Here is a 22618-nt window from a genome sequence, read left to right as displayed (position 1 = left end):
GTAATACATATCGCTTAATAATTATCATTATAATGACCATATGTATATGTACAATATTCATAGACATATAATAAATGATTCTATTCGAATACATGAGTTATCCAAATAATTTTTGATATCTCTTATCGTGTATCTCTTCGGCTTTCTCTTGTGCTAAACCTCATAAGGAGTTTTTTATTCCCTATTCATTTTCCTTTATACCCTTATCATCTTCAACATCATCTATTTTATAATTCTGTACTTTCTTCGGTTCCTTTTTTGTATCTCTCAATGTATTTTTTATCCTTTCCCTCATTGCCCTGAAAATATAAATATAAGAGACAGTCAATAAAAAATCCTACTTTCTATAACATAGTTATAATGCAAATAATAAACTACCTCGTTCTCTTTCTTCATAATTTCTAATTCTTCCTGACTTTTTATTTCGTCGTTACTTTCCCAATCGCTACTGCGGCCTTCCTTCCTTTTTTTATTTGCAAGTCCATATGGTTCAACAGCTGGTTGTGAGCTTAATTTTGGATCATTTAAATGATCATGAGCTGATTTGCCCTTACCAGTAAACTTTTTATGTTATATCACAGATTCTTCTTCATCTTCCTTTGCTTCTCCACAAAATGATAAAAGATTCAAATCTCTGTAACAAAATTTTTCGTTGCAAAGAACAATACTATCAGGACTAAATTCTGCAAACATATATGATTTTTACTTTACTGCTGCTGTCTTAGTTTTTTAACTGTCCTTTCCTTTTTCACTTTCCTGTACTATTATTCTTGGTATAATATCAGAAAATGGATTGTTCAATATTATAGATTTTGGAGAATAAAGTAGTCTATCATTTTACAAAACGGAGGAAATATGATATTTATATCATTCCTTGACATATTTTCTTGTAAACATTAAATTTACCTCATCTACAAGTGCTTCTTCGAGTTTAAGCATGTTATATAGAGTTTCTCCAATAATTTTACCAAAGATTGTATGTTTATTCTGCAATTTTGATGTAGAACCAAAAGTAAAAAGGAATTGGGAAGTATTGTCATCTTTTCCAGCATTAGTCATAGCAATTACATCTCGTCAACAAAAATGTAAACTTGTATGAAATTCGTCCTAAAGCACATATATCCAATAATTATATTTTAATGAAAAAGCAATTCATTTTATTTTTAAATATACTCTCACTTTAAATAGTTCTCTATATATTTTACCACCTTCTCCTGTACCTGTGAGATCACCACCTTATTCTATGAATCCTTTGATAATTCTATGAAATATAGTGTCATGGTAATAACCTTCCATACATGACTGTATAAAATTTTTACATGCCTTTGGAGTTTCTTTTGCCCATAATTCTAAATCAATATCACCAACAGTTGTTTTCATTGTAACCTAGTTATGACAAATATATTAGCTTTATTAATATAAAATACTTTTAAAATCAAATTTATCAAAATTTATTATTTATTATTGTAATTCAAATTAGAAATTATTTAATATATTAATATGGAAATTTAGAAAATAAATATTATATATAGGTTATATTTTTAAAAATGGATACACAATCCATTTAAATATTATTAACTAATACTTACTTCATCCATAGTGGGTGGCTCTTGTATATAAATACTATTCATGTTTGTAAGTCTGCTTTAATAAAAAAATTCCTTCGTGAATAATATTTCATATTAAATCTTTAGTCATTTATAAATCAGTTACCCAAATGGTTTTTTTCTCGAATAATCATCAACAGATAGGACCTACCTTTTACCTCATTTTGATATTGGCTATATTGGCCCAATGAATTGAAATATATATTCTTGAACTGCATAACGAAATCTACAAACCTGCAAAGTTTCAACTAAATCGGTGACCCGAAGGTCTTGCACTCTCCTTGTTAAATTCTTATATTTATATTATAGATAGAAAACAAATAATGAAAGAATTAAGATTTTAATATTACTACTATCGTATATTTCTTTTATTTTGTTTAACTATAATTTAACAAATTTTTACAATAATTCTATTAATGAAAATAATAGTATGTTTCAATAGAATAATAGTTAAAATACAATGTTATACTTAAATAATTAACTGATTTCGAATTAATTAAAGATACTTTGTATATTTATTGTCAAGTTTTATAAATGCAATGCAAATCAACATACTTAAATCCATTACAAAAATATTTCTGTAGTACAGTCCAGCTCAAATTAAATATAAACACATAATTTTTATGTATTTTATAATAATTCTTATCTATAAACTTGTACTATCTCAGTATTATCAAGTACAACAATGCAACATTATATGATAGGAAAAACCAAATGTATTATTTTAATTTGAAAGTTCTTTAGAATTACATATTATTTTTTAAAGTAAATTTACATCGGTTTTCGTATACAATTACAAATCCTTAGTTTTATTAATTTTTAATAAATTTTAAGAGCTGAACTATCACATGATGTTTATTTTGATCAAATTTTATTTCCACAGTTCTAAAATAGGGTATTGTTTAATAATAAGTACGTTACTGCATAGAGTAATTGATTTAGTTTGACTTAGAATCGAATATATCTGCTACTACCGAGCGATCTTAATTCAGTAATATAGAACTGTAGAAACAATTAAGGCCTAATTTTATCATTTATTAATTGAAAGATCTATTTTTGACTATTAAACATTTCTAATACTTATTATGGGGGTGCTACTGATAATATGAATAATCACGACTTCAATTACAAGTATCTTATTAAAAATACTTCATACATATAATATTTACATTCATAACATATCGTCGCCTCAAAAGAAACAATGCATTCATGAGATTTGATCGCCTCTCAATTTATGTGTTGTCTAAATCTGTACCTAATTGAAATACTTAATCATGCTAATTAAACTACTACTAAACTAAAAATTGACCTTACAGTAATTAAGGCATTTTTTTTATCTAAATTCATTTCAATATTTACTTCATAATATATCTAAAAAAATATAATTACTACATTTATTTCGCAGTGTGTACAACTTTGTTCCTAAGTTTCATTTTATTACAAATATTATTTATTTAAAAAATTAGGAAATTATGGTATTGTTTTAATGTCTAAGAAATAATTAGAGCAACATATGCTAGCACCTTGCAACAGTTATAAGGATCCTTACACATATTCAGCCTCAGTCAAAGTATCACTTAAAAGTACATTAAACATTTTTTCATTATCTATCTTTTAATTGGACATTACTTTTATAATATGTATGATTTGTAACTGTACACAAATAAAAACTCAAAAACGCGTTAATAAAAACTTGTATGATGCAATGTATTCTTTTTCTTATATGTCAATTATGATAAATAAACGTAGTTTAATAATTTAAAAATAATATAGAAAATACCACTATACACATTAAAGTTTGTAAGCCTTAGCCTTATAAACTATGATTTCAGTAAATCAATGAGGAGTTGCTAGATGACATATTCGTACATATTAGATAACAGACCTTCATTATGAAGTCTAATATTTTATTTAAAATCGAAAAATATTTTTAATATTTTTATTTTCTTTCAATATGAATTTACTAATATATGTAATTACTAATGACGAAACATTCTTCTCATGAACGTTTCATCAGTAAATATAAATTACATTATACACCATTTAATCATATATTATTGATTTCTAATTCTGTTATTTAGATTTGCATTATCAGATGTTTTGAGATACTGTCAGCTTTACTATGAAAAGTGAAAAATTTATGATAAGTAATTAAACTTTTTCTGCATGTTATTTTTTTAATAAGTAACAGTATTTGTGCTTTTGTAATGTAAATTTAATAACTATAATTATTAGTATTCCAAAAATATTTTCTAAAATCATACACAAATGTGCAATAATACAAATTCATGCAATTTATTATTAATTGTAATAGTAGTATAATTGAATTATTTTTTAATATAGTATTTGAATAGAATTTTATGTGCCTAATGTTTTGGTGTATGTATAATTTTTGTCAAGACTATTCTGTATTGTAATCTTTGATATTTTACATTATGTAACTGTCAAAAAACAATTCTCATGGTAATTATGCTATACCTTATACATCTTCGTAAAAAAATATGCCAGTATTGACTGGCTCCTATAGCGTCCCCCTAGGATGCAGGCGTAGGATTAGCAGTCGGTGTTACAGCATTTGACTGTTTCGCTCGTCTGCGTTTGTTTAACAACGCATTATTCGTATGATCCAATTGTTTCAAATTAGCTGTGTCGTAGTCTACACGCATTGTGGCCAAGGACCGTGTCATTTCTTCTTGAACTTCCGGCCAAAGTTCTTCACCTTCTCGTAATACCCGACCGGTATGTAAAGGTGTAGGGGGTACTTCTGTATATTGCTGCATTAAAAATAGACAACAGTATATTAGAGTACATTCGTATAATGTATTCGTTGACACTAATCAAACGAAATTCTTACAGCAATCCATTTGTTGCGCATAACTTCGTCGATTTGAAGTCTTTGAGCTGGATCTGTACACAACATACCCTTGATAAGATTTTTTGCCTCTGTGCTTACATTAGACCATTCAGGTGCTGGAAAATCATATTGACCTAATCGAATTCTTTTTTTCATTCCTGGTGAAATCGCTAAACCATGATTACTATAAAAAGGTGGGAAACCACATAATCTAAAAAATAAATTATTAATATGCTATAAGAAAATATGTATTTCCATAGAAAATACTTATTCATAAATAATATTTACTTACAATATGTACATTATGACTCCAAGTGACCAAATATCACAGCTTTTATCATACTTCTCTGGTCCCAAAACTTCAGGAGCTGTACAAATTAGGAAAATGTTTGCTTATTTACATTTGCTTAAAAAATTGAATTCATTAGAAAGAGAATAAAAATTTAGGCAACAACTTACCAACATAGTATGGGGTATAACATGGAGTTTGTAATGTATCTTTCGAATGTGTTTCTTTTGCAAAACCAAAATCAGTAAGTTTGAGTATTCCAGTACTATCTAAAAGTGAAATATATGAGGTGCATAAATTTACAGCAATAAATATTAAACCTTCCTTTTATAATCAATTCATCTTTAATATATTTATTTACATACCTGGTTTAGAATACAATAGATTTTCTGGCTTGAGGTCCCTGTGTGCAATATTCATGTCATGCAAGTGCTTTACAGCAACACAAATTTCATACATTATTTGTGCAGCTTCTATAAAAAAATTGCAAAAAGTAATTACATAATGTTTATCACTTTTACATTAAGTATATTACTGGAGAATAATACAATAATTTATTTTACCTCTCTCTGTAAAAGCACCATCTTGTCTATCTTGTATTCTCTCAAATAACTCACCTCCTTCCATACTAAAAAGTTATTAAACTTCAATTTATTTTTGTCAATTGATATCATTCACTAAAATCGTCTATACAATGAAATCTTTTAATTCCTCTTATTTAAAGACTTACCATTCCATAACAACTAATAAACATTTATTTCCACTATATGTGTTTTCATACACATCTTTGACTTGAACTATATGTCTACAATTTGATGCTCTCCAATGTAATTCAACTTCTCTTCGCGCTTTTATACAATCGTATAGAACCTATAAATAAATAATTTAATAACAATTAATATTCAGCATTAGCAATTCCATATGTAGCCATTGCATACAGCTTACAAAAATTTCAAGACTATGCAATTAACATGAAACCTTGAATAAATACGGTGACGTAATCGGTTAAGATCAAAAGAAATAAACATTAGAAGTGATAACTATATGACATGCAATACGACAAAACGTAAAAAATTAACACAGAAAAGAATATTTAATGAAAGGTACGGAGTTTGAATTATTCTTTCAGGGAGTTATAGCTACATAAGAAACTCGTATATCCGCTTTAAAAAAATACTGGTGAATGACCCAAAAACAGCTGACGTCGCCGTTAAATCGATAAAGCTTATTGCATTATACAGTGGTTCGCGATCTGACATTCTTAGGTTAATGTAACAAAGTCTACAATCAATGCAATATAGTTTTAAAATACTGCAGTATTTTTAATTTCCTAACATAGCTTTTACTTCATACTATTAAATTAAAAAATATGATTATCAAACATAATGATGTGTTATTTAAACTTTTAATACTTTTGTTTCGTAACGAGCGAAAATGACAAATTATATGCCATGTGCGTGACTATATAAAATAAGGGACATTATTGTTACAGTTTCAGCTCAAGGATTTACTTGGCAGAACAAGCAAATGTATTACCCAACGCTTCAAAATCGCTACTGGCACAGTTAAAATTTATTTTATTTTAGTATTTTTGATTCAGAATATTATTAATATCGAAAATTTAAATAATAGACTATTCCTTTTTATTTTAACTTAATTTCAGATCGTTACTTTTTGTCTTCGTATAAGGTAAATACACTTGAAAAAATTATTATTTCATATCAAATGATCATAACAAATTTTCGAATTAAAAAACTATAATATCGATGTAATTTTATACTTTAATCGAGTCGAAAAATTCAGGAAGAGCAAAGAAAGGGTCTCACAAATGAGCGTAGTATTTTTAGAGCACCGGGTATAGCGGGCGTTCTAAAAGTGTTTAAATACAATTAAAACTTAAGAATCGGGTTCGAAAGAATCAAAACCGATTTCAATTTAAAACTACTGTAGAAAACAGTATTGCTAATAATCATAAAACATATACATAGAATTATTTGCACCTAAGTTGCATTACATTAAATAGGATTAGAGTAACAATTTTCAAAACGCAATCTTTAAATTAAATTAAATCTCCAACAGTTCTAATGCGAATTGTCGACAATGTACAATTCGATAATTCAACGGAGTTGTTAATGACTTTCAATTTACACGATTTTTCACGATTGCTTGTCGTTTTCCCTCTGACATGAAAATACATTGGTCACGTGTTCCAAGCAATCGAGGTTTCATATTATTCCATGATAATATGATTAGCGTTAACAAGAGGTGACATATCTATTGCAATGACGAGTAACAGACATAAATGAACTCGTGGAATTGTCATTAACAGGCTCCGCGATCAGATTATGCTCATCAGCCTATACTAAGATATTTCACGTAAAAAGAAAAACGTGCAACGCAATTGATCAAATTGTGTGACGTAAACGCGTGCGAAAATTTAGAATAAATTACTTTTTCTCATCTCGAATTATGTAATATTTTAATTATATAACTAACCTAATAAACTCGCAACGAAGTTTTCTTTCGTATTTTTTCGAAATTTATGCTTCAAAAAGAAACATTTTTATAAAAAGAAATCGCAACGATATTTCCGTTACTGATTTCCTGTTATTGAGATTCTACTAACGGATAGCAGAGATATACAAACCGTTCTTTCGCACAAGAACGAAAAAATAAAAATTCAAGTATTCTCGGAATGCTACAGCCAAGGTAAAGGAATGTAAAACAGTGGTGACAACTGTCGGACTGGTCGTGCTCGTGACAAGAAGTAATCAATCAACGAACTCAAATTCGTAATAAGAATACTGGGTTGCACACTGGTCTCTGCTATGACGTCCGCAAATATTGACTTTTTTTTATAACTGCGTGAAGGTACGCGAGGAAATATGATTCCGTAACTTTCACCCGGAGTATGCCTCAAGGTACTGTTTCTTGAATTACTAGAATCTATACACCAGTATCCTTTTTATCGTACAACATTCGCCATGTCCTAGAAAAATGATTACTTCAGTAAGAAACATAATAAATGCGATAATTATAAATAATGTATAAGGAGGTTATTGAACCAACTTTCATCATGTAATTAACACTTCGTCGACCTTACATTTTTCTCATCGATCTTTGACTGCCGCCAATACGTATCGCGCAGGTTTACTAAATAAAGAAACGTTGAAATCGCTGTTACTTCACTTTTATCATATAATCTTATATTTAATTGAAAGACGCCAGTAACGAAAATAATTAATATGTCCTGGCATACGAACATCAGACACATGACCTGAAATCATTTTTATACGGCAGCAAAAAATAGCAACGTACAGTCATATATTCGTAAAGCCCGCCAATAACCGTGGTTCAACGAAATTACGGGTAGGTGACAGCCATGGTTAAAGCAACGAAAAATCTCAAGAACAGTGTCACACTACATCGAAAGTATTCGAATGTCGTGATAGAAAACTAATTACGACTGACACTGTCTGAATAATAGAATTATCGTCTTTGCTGTCGAATTCCTTCATGGCCGTACCGCGTAATTTTCGCTGACATGTATGGCCTGTTTCCAATCACTTGCTTTCGATAATTCAATGTGATAAATTATAGTCAAATTTCGTCTCCTTTGTTAATGGTTTTTAAAACATCGTTTTGAGGTAATTTATTTCTCTTTTTATTGCAACATCCGATGAATATTGTAATTAATTGCATAATTATTAATGTCTATGTTTAACCAGGTTGAAGTGACTTAAACGTTTACAAACGATATTTGTACAATATTTTCGTATCACACGAAAGTATCAAATAAAAAAAAGAGAAAAAAAGTGACTTTACGATACCTATTAACAGCTGACTCGTAACAAAGAAGAAATTCACTCTTCAATGTTGAATTAGTTAACAATTTGATACCTTTCAGAGAATTAATAATATTAATATAATCAAGTATGAGATCATCAATAGTATATAAATAATGACATATTTTCGTTCAAGCTTATCAAGTTATTCTTGACCATTCAGTCAGATGTATACGTATCCCCACCCAAAGGTGCGTGTTTACTTTCTTGTGTACAAACGAAAATACAAATTAATACCATTATTTTTAGGAAAGGCGTGTTAAATTAGTAGAAAGAAAAATTGGCAGTAACACATTGACAGTAACAGTAATTGGCAGTATAAAAAACAATGACAATCTATAAACATTTCATATTTTGATATTTTAGAAGAATGCAGTAAAGAGTACGTTATTAACTATGTACAGATATTACGATTCCTTTCTAATTGAATTATATACTCAAAAAGTAAGTTCCAAAATACAAAATTTATTTTTTGTTTCGCTGAAAATATAGGTTAACAAAAAAAATTTGTTAATAACCTATTTTGAAATTAGCTACGCACATGTTACAACGCGTGTGACATCGTATGATTCGCGTAATCGGTCATTGACATTCCACGTACTTATGTACATCTACATCTTTAATCAATACTCGTTACAAAATCTGGGCTAGATTCTTCTAAAAGTCCCAAAATAATGAAATTTATAACGTGTACATACATTTTAATATAAATCTTCTAAAATTTATTTCCCTATGTATCGCGAAAATGTGATGAAACTATCACAGCTCTAAATTTATATTTTTACCATTAATGTCTCATCGATTTCACGATCAATGCAATGTTTAGACTGGAATAATACTTTGTGTTTTACGTAGGTGCTCGAAGAATTCTGCGCGGGAGCGACGGACAAAGAACAACAAACCTATCGCGAAAAGGCAAAAACATGAGGATCCCCAAAATTTTTCCAAGGCGATACACAGAAAATAAGAGAGGCGTGCAGACTTCGAGCGATACACCGCATGGTCGGAATCGTCGAATGGGAAATCACTGGGTATAAATAGAGGATGACTCGCGGTCTGAACTCGCTTGGACATCGTTAGTCGATGATCATTCTTTAGCATCGCTAGTTAGATATCGATACATCTTCGATTGATAGATCTCTCTAAATAAACATTGGGATGTACATTTCGCATCGAAGAAGATATCGGATTCATCCTTGGAGCATCGTTCCGCATATTCCAAAAATATCCAAGGGCATATGTGTCACGTTACACTTAAAAGTATAAAACATATTTTTTGCGTCTACTGATAAGAGTCGAAATGTTTGAAAACGGTATTATTACCTTTATCTCGGTCGGTATAATACCGCATCTGAATAATAATATAAAAACTAGTATGTCTGACATTTTCTATCTACACGTGTCATCGTGAACACTGCTTTCGTAATCATATGCTTGAGCACAACGTTTTAATGTTCGTGCAAAAAATTTTAATTAAGTCTCCTGGGTAGTTTCGATTCATACAATAAAAGAGGAAATAAGAACCAAGGGGTTCGATCAGGCTTTATTCCACTGCAATAATGTTTCAATACGCGCACTGTCATTTTCATGGACAAAGGGACAACGATAAAACTGATTATTTCAATGTCTACAAACGATCCTTTAGTACACATATATTCCATTAAATTCATTAACGTTTCACTTCCTTGCATATATACGAACACATGCGTCCTCTCACGGAGCAACTAACATAAGTCGAATAAAAAAGATCGATTTCGCAGAAAAAACTGTTGATTTTTATCTCACCTTGAGTGCATATTTTTCCCTGGTATTTTTGTCATAACACTGAACAACTTTTCCGTTTATTCCAAGACCGAGCACGTGATTACTGATCTCATAGTCGTCGGTGATCGGGGTAACTTTTGGTAAACGAGCGTCGCGTCTTGTGATCGTATGTTCCATGGTTTTCCGTTTGGTTTCCACGGCTGGAACCTCTTTCTCTTTCGTTGACACCTCAATCTCTGTTTCCGCTGCTCGTTTCCGTTTTCCTTTCTTATTCTCTTCGTTTTCCTCGCCAACGGGCCTCTTGCACTTTCTAAAATGGTAATTGATCGTCAGTCTCGTTCTCGTCCCACGAGGGAGAGATTCGTCTTTTTTGTCTTTTTGCATAAAAAGTAGGCGTAAAACCGTAAGTGTACAAACAGTATAAATATACGGAGCAAATTGAAACACTTCATGAGAGATGCGGAGAAATATGACGACTTGAATGGTCCGTTGATAAGAAAAACCTTAGAACGATATCACATTTCGTACTGACACTTGTAAGTTTGCCACGCGAGTGACAGTAGTATAGGTAAAAAATTATTCGCTAACGAAAAGCTACTTTATCACTACGCATCGGCGCCTATTTTATCTTTCAGAGTTACCGACAGAACACGGTTTATATCCGTTTCAAAGTAAATCCTATTTGCTGCAATTCACGACACACGCTGATGCTCGTATCAAAGACTTACACGTTACAGATTTTATAAGTTTCTCATTATCTAAAACTGACTCTATCGCTGATTAATCACGATTTGCTTCACTAAACAATTATTCGCGTATATTATGAAATTGTCATCGCGATATCATAATATTATATACATCAATATATAATTTTCAGTGTAAATGAAATTTATATATAATCGTTAAATTTTTTAAGTTATAAAAAAATTAACAAACATTAAAATTAATATTGCGAATGGGATTGATAAAAAAATTTATTTCAAAAGTATTGTAGCAATTAGTTAGTATTTGTAAAATAAATTTATTTTATAATTTACAAAGAATATTTAGATAAATTGTATACAACTGTATAGTTACGGTGTACACACGCATAGTACAGGTACATATGCGCACACCTCTATGTATTACACAATCACGTTTAATCGATTGCAGTAAAACTATAGCACATAGTTCAACGCACACGAATGGCGCATTTTCAACTTATCAATAAGCCATGCCAATCAGGTGCGTCGAATATGTGTACCTTTGACAATGTTGATACACATAATAAAAAGACTAAAAATGATTGATCAGTAAATAAAAAACTGAGACAAAGAGTCGTAAAACGATGTTAAAAGTCAATTGTTAAAAAATTCAGCAAAAATTACATATTTCATTATAACGAGGTGCAAGTTTTAATCGGCACAAGATTAAATAATAATGTGCAACTGTTATGACTGCAACAAAGAGAAATGTGTAACGAATGATGAGGTATAATGTTTGTCACTGTATATTGGAAATGAGGTTGCTCCGTTAAATTTTTAACAGCGATTCAGCGTTATCATTTAAATAACTGAAATATAGATATCAGGAAAATAAAGTATAATATAACAGAGACCTCCAAAATGTCCACTTGGTTGCCGATTTTGGCATTTGTGTAGCTTTTTAACGTTTCGAAAGATTTTTAATCGAATCGTTGAACGAAGATAAAAAGCATCGCCTTCCGGGAAAGCCGAAACTCCAAAGAATTGTGAGGTAACAGCCGGTAGCGCTCGGTTATGGATAAACTGTGTGAGCTCCGCGTCGTGGAATAAAATAAGAATTTTTCTCTAATCGTAACTCAAAATTCTATATCCAAAGAATAATCGCACAGAGGAAGGCCAGCTGAAAACCGAAGATAAAAAAAACCAATGAAACTCATCGTCAATAATGAAACGGTGATTGTCGATGAAAAGAAGCGTGCAAAGTAAAAAGCCATTATTAAAAAGCAATTTTGCGTGTGCGCGAGGAATACACGCGATGTGGTGTGTTTCTCAACACTTCTAATGAGATGAATCGCATTTCTGTTACGCAAGTTACACAGCAAAGATTCGTGAAATTGCCAGGATAAACACAATGAGAAAAACAGAACACAAAGTGATACGTCGAAGATCTATTTGCATAAACTCATATGCACCGCCAAATTCGCCATCTATATCTTATCAAGATTCATTGGCTGATTTACTTAAAATAGCGGTCGTATATGACGTATGCAAACGAAATTTTGTATTAAAGATAAGACACACTGAAATTCAGAAAAAAAAAACAATAAAAAAGTCTGGCATGATTATAGAGATTATTATTCTAAATGTTTAACATACCTGGTGACGTCTGCTTCTTCAAAATCAATTTCCCGCCACGAAATAATGTATATTTAAAAAAAAAGGAACATCACTGTTACAACATTTTATTTCACACTGTCATAAGAACACTCGCTTATAATTTCTTACAAATTATTCTTGTTACAATACGTCATAACACTGATTCACATCTCATACGTTACGAAAGTGTCAAAAATAATGTTCACGAGTACTCGGAATGCAACTTTCTTTCTTTTCGTATTTCACATGAAAAAGAGAAAAGTTCCTCGAAGGTGTGTCACGCAAGTTCTAAACGGTCAAAGAGATCGGAATACCTGTCTACCTGTCGTAGAATAGCCGGTTTTAACACAAGCATTAAATTATTCAGTGACGCCGTTGGAAACCGATTTTTCTGACTATGAAAAACGTAATAATAGGAACTTTAACCAGACGCGATCTTTTTCACATCCGTACCTTCCGTGCATTCGACCGACGACTACTGAACTCAAGTCCACTCAACGACTCTGACTTTCATACGAAAAACCAATTCACAAACACTAGTGGATAAAACGGCTATGGCGGCAAAGCGCCTTTACAAGCAATCTTAGGATGTGACTCACTGCACAGGGACGACTCTACACTAAAACTTTTTGGGTTCTCGCATTAACATTGCGCCCTCGTGTTACCTTTTTCTATTAAATTTATATTTTCTAAAGTTTATTGCTTTGAAGATGAATGATTCATAACTGTTTTACAAGCTAATAATTATTTATTTATCCTTTCAATTAGATTATTTTGTTATGCTACAATTAAACATATATGTATATACATATTTTTTCGATGTAATAAAACTGAAGGGGCAACAATCTTCAGGTCTCTTGCATTTTTATCACTTAGTTAATTACAAAATCATTACATTTAATATAAATATTCCTTTTCATACAGGCACATTTTATATTTACATACAGGTTTCTTTTATCTTATAATTTCTAATCATATTGTCCATTATGTATTTTATTAAATAAAAATTGTATCACACGAAGTATATGAATGCCAAAAGATAATTTTCATTTATAGTTCGTCATTGGAACATTGTACATAACATATGATGCAATGAATAAGTTTTTCATAATATACAAGTAACAATTCCATATATTATGATCAATATCATCTATAATGCTGTAAAACTAAATCATTACTAACAGTATCATTATTGGTACAATGCACTATAGTGCCATTTCAAGAAAAATCTGTTATTATTTGTATTAAAATACACATACCATTGGTACTTGTTAAAAATTATACCAGATTTTAGTCAACAGATATAATTTATATGAATATCTGTAAAAAGAAATGTATTGTGGTTTAATCTTTGGATTATCGAATTAGAAAAAATACTTATGTTTAACTAAAAATTAAACACTGCTACAAATATTGTACATACATACTTATTAATTATAAAAATGTTTATGGAAATCTCAACCAGTAAAACGTTTTCATGAACATTAACAATTGTGAATAGTTTAAAAATATTTAACGATTCGTTACAGTATAACTCGAAAAAAATATTAATATTCTAAATATTATTGATAACATTAAATACACAGGATTATTATCTTTATCCTAACAATACTAATGTTAACTTAATGTTTCATAATTGTCAAGTACATACGAATAATATATGTACTTATATCTATATTCAGTATTATATGAATATAATTACAATTAACAGCAAGATATAAAATGTACAATACATTTCATTAAGTAAACGCATACATATTTATTTCTTCATCTCTTTCAAGTTGATAAGTATTTTAGCTTTTCATAAAAAATATATTTTTTATTGTCCATTTTGTAGTAAATAATACTTGATGCATACAAAATTTAATTATAATATAATCAATATTTCTAAGAGAATCCATTTGTTCTTGTTGAAATTAAATTGGGGCGAATATTTCTTGTTTTGAATTTTACATAAGTCAATATTATTGCACGATCTATACTTTTTAAAAGAAATCTTAAACATCATGCATCTTTTTTTTACTTAATTTACAATAAAATATAATCTAGAAATATATCATTTGTTTATGATTTATTTCTAGAAGACATAAGTAAAACGTGTATATATTCCGACTCATATGCAATAAAATTACATCGTTAATGACTATTTTTAATTACAACGAAATATACGATTCGTTTGTACTAATACTTATATTGAATTATCTTCTCTTTTATCAAAACTAAGACATTAGTAATTTTTTTGTCGGACGGAAAAATGCAGCGATCATTAGCAAAATAATATAATTAACTTTTTTGATTTTCTTTAAAGATTTTAATGTATATTTAATTAAAGGAAAAATTGTAATTTTCTTACAACTTCTCAACAATTTTATATGAGAATAATTATAATTTTTTAATTAAGAACTTGTATTTGAAGAAAAAGATTACTAATTCGATGAAGGGCTATTTCTCTCGACTAATAATAAATTATAGATATAGTAATATTGCCCCGCATGTTTTTTTACATTATACGCCAATACAAAACTTTCCAGGTACAGGTTTTAATATTCGAAAACTGAAAGCTGACGACGTTTCTTTCTTTCTCCGAATTTCAATCAAATGATAGCTACTGAACACATAATGTATGATATTACAACACTGTTGCTTATAATTTTTGATAATACGATAAATTTATACTGATAGTAATGATAATAATACCGCTTTTAATAACAAATATATTATTATTAACATTTTCTACCAATATAACGTTTTGTGCAATACGGAAAGTTTTGTACAACAGGCAGTGAATTTGTAATAAATAAAAAAAATGTTACACATCAAAATATTGTAAACTAGATATTACATCTGATTAACAAGTTAAAATACATCTACCCTGAGTTTCAACAGCTTTATTTAAAAAGAGGCATGTAAGAATTATAGTTCTTTTATGAAAAATAAAAATCAACATTGCCTCGTTACATTTTTCTCTTTTCCTTTCTCAGCGTATAAAAATAATCAAGGCATTCAACGCTAACGTATGTGTATATATCTATGTATGTACATATATATGTATGTATATATGTGTATATATATATATATACATTTATATGTACATATATATATTTATCGATATCACTTTTGTAGGTCACGACTTACATTGCACAGTTAGTAATTGTCACCCCATATGACTTTCAGGTTCAGCTTTGTAATCTTGCATAGTAAGAATATAAGGCACGACACTAGCTACGCTTACCCTACCAATGAGACCTGCAAAAAACAAATCTTCCAAGACCCTAGGGTTAATTGAACGAAGAGGTGGAAGCCTCAAAAGAAGGCGAGGTAACCTGTTGGGTCCTACGCGTTGTTGCAATTCTGTCCACGCAGCTTCTTGTAAAACTTCAACTTTTTTACGCCAAACACCGGCTAAGACATTATCTAAAAACATATCATTTTAAAAATAAACAGCTTTCAAATAAATAGATTATTTTTTACTCACCAGCACTGAAAAGCGTTAATGCTTTAAGGTACGCATATTCAACAGAATCCACTTGTAATTTATGAAGTGAACTAACACAATCTTGTAGTCTACATATATGTTCTGTGACTGATTTTACTTTACTAGCTGTAATCTTTTCCTGTGCAATACTAGCTTGTAAATGATTTATTATTGATGTTAGAATACTTGGAAGGGATAGAGTGTATGCACATTGTGCAAGGCCTAAAGTAAAGAGCTGTCCCCAGGAACTGCGTACTAATGTTGTCTGGACTTCAGATCTGTAAATATCAATCATTTTATCCAATATTCACATTTATGATATTACTTTATTTATTTACGTACGGTAGTGCTTGAAATGCCGGAATTCCCCGTGCCCAATGAACTGACAAAAAAAGTAATCTAGCAGCACTTTCGCAAATATAATGTATTGATAAGTACGCAGGAGCTGGGCTAGGAGCCCTTAACTCGAATAACGTATGTCTTTCAGAAATCAATTGCCCAGTCCATTCTTCTTCTGGCTCACTCGAACCATTAACACTCTGTTCAAAATTATTTAATATATAAAATGCCATAAATCACTAAGAATATTTTATAAATAAATTCGTCTAAAATAAATGAAGCATACATCTCCAATAAGTTTAGCCATGCTATCCAATGCATGTGAAATAAGTAAACGTTCTCTTGCTAAGGTTAATGCATCACTGAGATCACTATCACTGCTTTGGTCTTCCATGCTGGGACTTTCAGGTTGTTCCCAAGTTGGAGGTGTTTCAGACACTGATTGTTGTGGTTCTGGTTTAACTCTAGGACTTCTATTTCCTACTTTCCCCCCTGCTGATTCACCTAATACTGGCTTTCTTTCATGTTGGACAGCTGTAATATTACAATATAAAGTCCATAATAATGTTAGAAAACAAAACATTCAATATTACATTTCATATCTTAAATAATCTTACAATCACTTCTCATTCCCATTGCCAAACATTTTTGAAGTCTACAATATTGACATCGATTTCTATGATGTTTGGTAACTTCACAACTTTTACTTCCTCTGCACTGATAACCTAACTGTTTTCGAATACTACGTTTAAAAAATCCTTTGCAACCTTCGCAACTTATTGCTCCATAATGTCTTCCACTAGCCCTATCTCCACAAACCACACATAATTCTAGTGATAGTCCCAAACCTAAAGAACCACGGACATCTCTAGCTAATTTTACCTGAAAAACATGAAAATATGAAATATATATAAAAAAAATATAGTAATATGAAAATTAGAATACAAGTAGGTGAGAATTTTACCTCTACATCAACATTATTTAAATGCTCAATTCCAGAGTGCAAGTGAACCATGCCTGCATGAGATCCCAAATTACGAAAATCTCGTCCTATTTTATGATCAACTTTATCATCATGCACATTGTCGACATGATTATTCTGATCTCTTTCCATATCTCTCTAAAAATATATAAAATATTAAACAATTAACAATAAATATCGAAACGAAACCTGTTTCTAATATCCGTAAACATTAAGACACCGAAAACACACCATAGCGGGATGATGCGCTAAATTATGAAAATTTCTTCCTACATTTTGATCTAGTTTATCATCTTGTAAATTTTCAACACGATCATTTTGATCAACTTCCATATCCCGCTATAATTTAAACAAAAATTTGTTATTATACATTCCAAGGGAATAATAGAAATTGTTGAATTAAATTAATAATTTTTAAATCATTTTGTAAGAGAGGATTACTAAATACCTCCGTTTCAACATCAGCTACATGATCTACACCATGATGACGAGATAAATTACGAAAATCCATTCCTACTTTTCGCTCTTCTTCGTTTTCATTTAAATTATCGTGATCGAGTTGTTCCCTATGATCTCTGTCCATCTCTTTCTGCAAAAATAATAAATAAAAATATCTACGGGTTACATTAAGATTCGTATAACTAGTAAAACATTCCTACTTTGATTTGATACGTATGTTATATATTTCATAAACGATCGCTAACCACTTGTTTAATAAAATTGCGCATAGAATTCATAGATGAATATCTTTTTGCCAAATTGATACTTATCTTTGAAAGAACAGTGACGATTATACATTTGTATTTAATGAAAATTATTTCAGAACGATCTGGTTGTAATGCAATTGAAAGAATGCGGCTAAAAAATCTTTTTTATGGTGATTGCATAACGTACGGATATTAGGAACATTACAACGAGTAGGATCGGATAAATCGTGATCATGTATAGTCTGATTTCATCTAGGTAGATAGAACGTATCGTTTAAAGGCCTAAGCATCGGCGCGGTATAAAAATGAAAACTGGAGCATTTGCCGCCCGCCCCTACCTGCCGCAACCCTTTCCCCCTACCATTTTAAGAAGTGAAAGAGATGGTCCCGAGTTCTTCGGTTCGTAAGTTGCTACGTGGTTAGGCGCATGCCGATACCATAGCCATGCTACACTGGCTGTCATAGAGCGAATGGTCCATTTCCATACACTCGTGATCCGACTTCGTCACCACTGTCAGTGCAGTAACATGAGAAAACGGTGCCTGTACCGTTGCTCCAAAATAGTTAACATTCTTTGGACCTTGTGTTCGTTATGCATCGTACCACCGAGCGTACTCTCTCAACCTTTCTAATCACGATAAGCTTTCAACTGAGGAACCGCAGCTACTTTCGAATGTATGAAAATATGCTTTTACACGTATACAACACTATCTTTATGATCAATAATACCACACATATCTGATTTCACGGAAGTGTCATGCATGAGATTCAACATCATTTCATTTTGCGATCAAGAATTTCATGATAGTAACATGACACCTGTTGCCTTTTTTTCAAACTCGAGCCATTGACCCGTTTAGACACGTGTCACCATAAACTATTAACAAATTTTATCGCGAGTGTCTTCGTCGTTTATATTTCGAAAGTTATAACTTTTATGGTATTTCATACGTTACAACAACAACCCATCGAACTATGAATCGAAAGAAGTTATTAACGAACGAAAGGTCAATATCAGTTGAAAGTATACCCAGAAAGTGTACCAAAGGTCAATAAATTCATTATTTATATTTTTTTTACATATATAATAATTAACATCGCTTTCAGGATTTTATGGAATAAATTACATTTTATTCACACCGACCTTTGAAAACATCCAACGTATCATACATTAAAGTTCGAGGACGGTACGCACAATACACTACCTGTTGGGTCGACCTGTATCACCGCATTTGCGTGTGTCGGCGGTGGCGCTCTCACAGGTCACGCACAGTTCTGAAAATATAACGTAGCTAGCCACGCGGTAATACGCGCGGAATATATTCACGTCTTGAGAAAACAACGTTTTAATAAAACCAGCAACAAATGAGTACGAGAAAACGACACATTTGCGGCAAACGAAATCGTTTCACTTGGTCCGAGCGCTCGCGCACAAGAACACCACGTCGAAGTTTAAAGGCAACCTTGCGCAGGTGAACGCAGCCAGGCCGTTCGCTGTACTGGCAGGTTGGCAGGTCACTCTCTTGTATACCGCCAAGACACACCGGCCAGGTGCATTCTCGCCCCGCTTGCCTGCTTTTCTACCTGAGCGAGAGCATTCGCCGTGGAGGACCGCATAGTGGCCTCTCGACGAGCGTTACAGGTTATGTCACGTAATACACGCCCGCGATGACTTATCGGTTGAGGCTCGAGGTCGCGACGTCGATTGAGAATAGGTCAAACACGAACAGTTAGTAGCAAAAATGTATATCATGTGCTATCAAATACTCCTATATATTGTTGTTTTCAGATATAAATCTTGAAGAATTTATTTATACCAATTACCTGTCGTATGCAGAATTTTTTTATAACTAACAAAAGTGAAATCTGGTTGTTGTTAATAATTTTCAACTTTTTATGAAAAAAATATCGTGTACGTTGTAATGGATTCAAAATGGATTGTAGACGTAACTATTATCGCTACTGGAGATAAAAGTAAAAGTTTTATAAATTTAAAACTTAAATTTTAATTTAAATACTCAATTTTTTATATTTAGAAATTCGTATTTTCAGTTTTGAATATTTGAGAGTTTTAAACTTGAAAAATAATCACAATTGTTGCAATAACAAAAAATAATCGAGTTTTGTAATAATAATAATGATAACAATCGAAAAAAGAAAAATAAAGTAAGGAAAACAATGTTTCATAAATATTAATGAATAGATTCTTGAATGTATTTTTATTTCAACGTTTGCCCTTTGTGTTTAAAAATAAATATAGACATAAATTTCGATAATTACAGCAATAACCTTATATAACATCAATTAAAGTGATACAACATTTCAATTTATTAAAAGTAATATTTTTATTTTTGTTGCTTAAATTAGTGCTTGTCCTTTAAATATATTATGTTGGCTTATAACCTTTCGAATGGTCATTCCATTCCAAGTCAGCTAAAGATTTCTTGGAACAGCATCAGTGAAGAAGAATAGTCATTCGAGAGTAATTATTTCTATACGACCGGACTTCACAGGTAAAGGTCGCTCGTGGGTCCGAAGGTTATCTCCTACCTACTTGATCACTGTATCGACACAGATTTATCTTGTAATCCTATTCGTTGCGTTAAAATTGCATTACTAATCGCGCATCGTTCTTTCCCTTTTTCTTTATCACAATCAATTTTTCGATTACTATATGCGTCATTCATCGAAAGAATTTTCAATGACGTAAATGCCTTTATTCTTAAAAATAAAGAAGAATATAATTATTTTTTAACAGATTCTTATAATTTACTAGTAATTTTACTTCATATCCTCAAAGTTTTATGAAAAAAAAATTCTGAACTACGTTGTTCTTAAAAAAGTCTTTTATGTTGCAGTGTTTGAATGAATCACATGATAAATGAATAATACTAATATGACAATTCTTTAACATACAAAACAAAAAATGACCAACAAAGCGATGTTATTATCAACAGAGTTGCAAGATTTCATAATGATAATGTCAAAATATCTTATGATCACTATGTTATGATTAAGCAAGAATAGTGTTTTATTTACTAATACTCTGTTTAAAAGCAAAGATACGAATATTTTGTACGATATTTACTAAAGCGAACATGCCCAGATTGATACGATGTGGGCGAATCAACGTTTGGATTTCATGCATCGTTATCGACGAAATATAACAAAAAACTAAGTACTAAAAGGTAGATAAATTTTGGAAAGACTTACCTTTATTATTAGTAACGATGATAGATTTGACTACGCATCATTTGGACAGTTCATAGCAACAACTAGACTTCATCAACCATCCGTGGGTTAGAGTTCATAACCTCTTCTAACCTTTACCTTTCCTTTACCTCCTTCCCCCCCGTACCTAACCCCACCGCACACCTTTATAGCCACTCAACAATGCATCTGCTGCCATCGATACGCGGCTGCATACAGATCGACGATTTCAAACCTCTGTTGCAGAATTTGTACGTCGCGCCAGGTCCTCGGTAAACTTGAGAACTTATTTCAGGAAGTATCGCCATGATGGTAAAGGAAGTTGCCATGTAACCATCATTTACATTTAAACTTCTTTATTATTTTATCTAGCTTAAATCCAGCAAATTACAAAATATACTTATTGCAATTTCAATTTTACCAGAAGATAAAGGTACTTAAAGATAACGAATAAAAATAATTAATAATTTAAAAACCGAACTCGATAAGAAAATACTTAATGTACTGCAAAAAGATATTTATTGCAAACAATTTTTCATGTAATACATGTAATACATAAATTCATTATACAAGTATTAATAAAGCGTGTCATTAATATTGATAATATTTATAATTGCAGTACTATCATCTATACTACTACAATTTCACCATTATTGAAATATTCACTTATCTATGAATTACTTATTTTTATGTTTTTTATCACTATTATATTTTCTATAGCTTCTTAAAAATATCCTAAATTTCGTAGAAAGCCATATTTCGGTTATTAATTGCTTAGAAAATTGAAGACAACCAAATTAAGTTTGAACTCAATTTGTATTAAATTAATATCAGAGTCAACTTATTTTCATATATAAAATTGTTTAGAAACAATATTCTACATACAATCACTTATTTTTAGAAGGTTGCTACTTTTACAACCCACAGTATCAAAATTAATTATTTATAAATCTTATTTAATTTTTAAGTCTTATAAAATTGTCTCATTGATTCAATGATCATTATGTTCACTCTTAGTTACAATGCCAGGTACTTTTGTTTCTTATTTAATTTACTTCTATGAAGATCAAAGATAAGTGCGCTTATAAAATTTCAAATGTAAGACATAATTGAAGATAATTATTATAAGTTACAAATATCAAACAGCAGGAGATAATAATTGTATTATATATGTATATATATATATATTTTAGATAGAAACCCTAAT

At 30.7% G+C, this 22618-nt stretch overlaps 1 protein-coding gene and 1 pseudogene across 4 annotated transcripts; both read right to left on the bottom strand.

Annotated features, from left to right (window-relative positions):
- Window positions 1-196: 196 nt before the first annotated feature.
- On the bottom strand, window positions 197-1832 carry LOC108552813 (peptidyl-prolyl cis-trans isomerase CWC27 homolog; annotated as a pseudogene).
- A 2142-nt stretch (window positions 1833-3974) lies between these two features.
- MAPk-Ak2 (MAP kinase-activated protein kinase 2) lies at window positions 3975-18629 on the bottom strand. 4 transcript variants are annotated; one of them, XM_017907497.1, is made up of 17 exons: window positions 18563-18629; window positions 17943-18083; window positions 17726-17833; window positions 17477-17632; window positions 17130-17394; window positions 16799-17046; window positions 16516-16712; window positions 16174-16451; window positions 15857-16112; window positions 10381-10669; window positions 5481-5620; window positions 5314-5378; window positions 5116-5223; window positions 4921-5019; window positions 4754-4829; window positions 4462-4672; window positions 3975-4381 (listed from the first exon to the last, which is right to left on the bottom strand). In XM_017907497.1, the coding sequence occupies exons 1-17, from the start codon at window positions 18563-18565 to the stop codon at window positions 4142-4144; spliced, it is 2880 nt and encodes a 959-aa protein (XP_017762986.1). In that variant the 5' UTR covers window positions 18566-18629; the 3' UTR covers window positions 3975-4141. The 4 variants fall into 4 exon arrangements, with proteins under 4 accessions (XP_017762986.1, XP_017762983.1, XP_017762985.1 ...); XM_017907494.1 differs by lacking the exons at window positions 15857-16112; window positions 16174-16451; window positions 16516-16712; ... (4 more) ...; window positions 17943-18083; window positions 18563-18629 and adding exons at window positions 11957-12222; window positions 12699-13296; XM_017907496.1 differs by lacking the exons at window positions 15857-16112; window positions 16174-16451; window positions 16516-16712; ... (4 more) ...; window positions 17943-18083; window positions 18563-18629 and adding an exon at window positions 12699-13296.
- Between the last annotated feature and the right edge of the window lie 3989 nt (window positions 18630-22618).

This window comes from Eufriesea mexicana, unplaced genomic scaffold (assembly GCF_001483705.2).
Source record: "Eufriesea mexicana isolate 0111107269 unplaced genomic scaffold, ASM148370v2 scaffold8101, whole genome shotgun sequence".
NCBI lineage: Eukaryota > Metazoa > Arthropoda > Insecta > Hymenoptera > Apidae > Eufriesea > Eufriesea mexicana.
Note: the sequence above shows the minus strand (reverse complement) of the source record. Positions and strands in the feature narration are given on the sequence as shown.

What these genes read in the sequence shown, in the direction of transcription:
- MAPk-Ak2 (XM_017907497.1), bottom strand. An exon ending in ATTAACGCTTTTCAGTGCTG is followed by an intron (nt 16,113 to 16,173) that starts GTGAGTAAAAAA and finishes ATATGTTTTTAG; the next exon opens with ATAATGTCTTAGCCGGTGTT. An exon ending in TGGTGCTTTTACAGAGAGAG is followed by an intron (nt 5,224 to 5,313) that starts GTAAAATAAATT and finishes ATTTTTTTATAG; the next exon opens with AAGCTGCACAAATAATGTAT.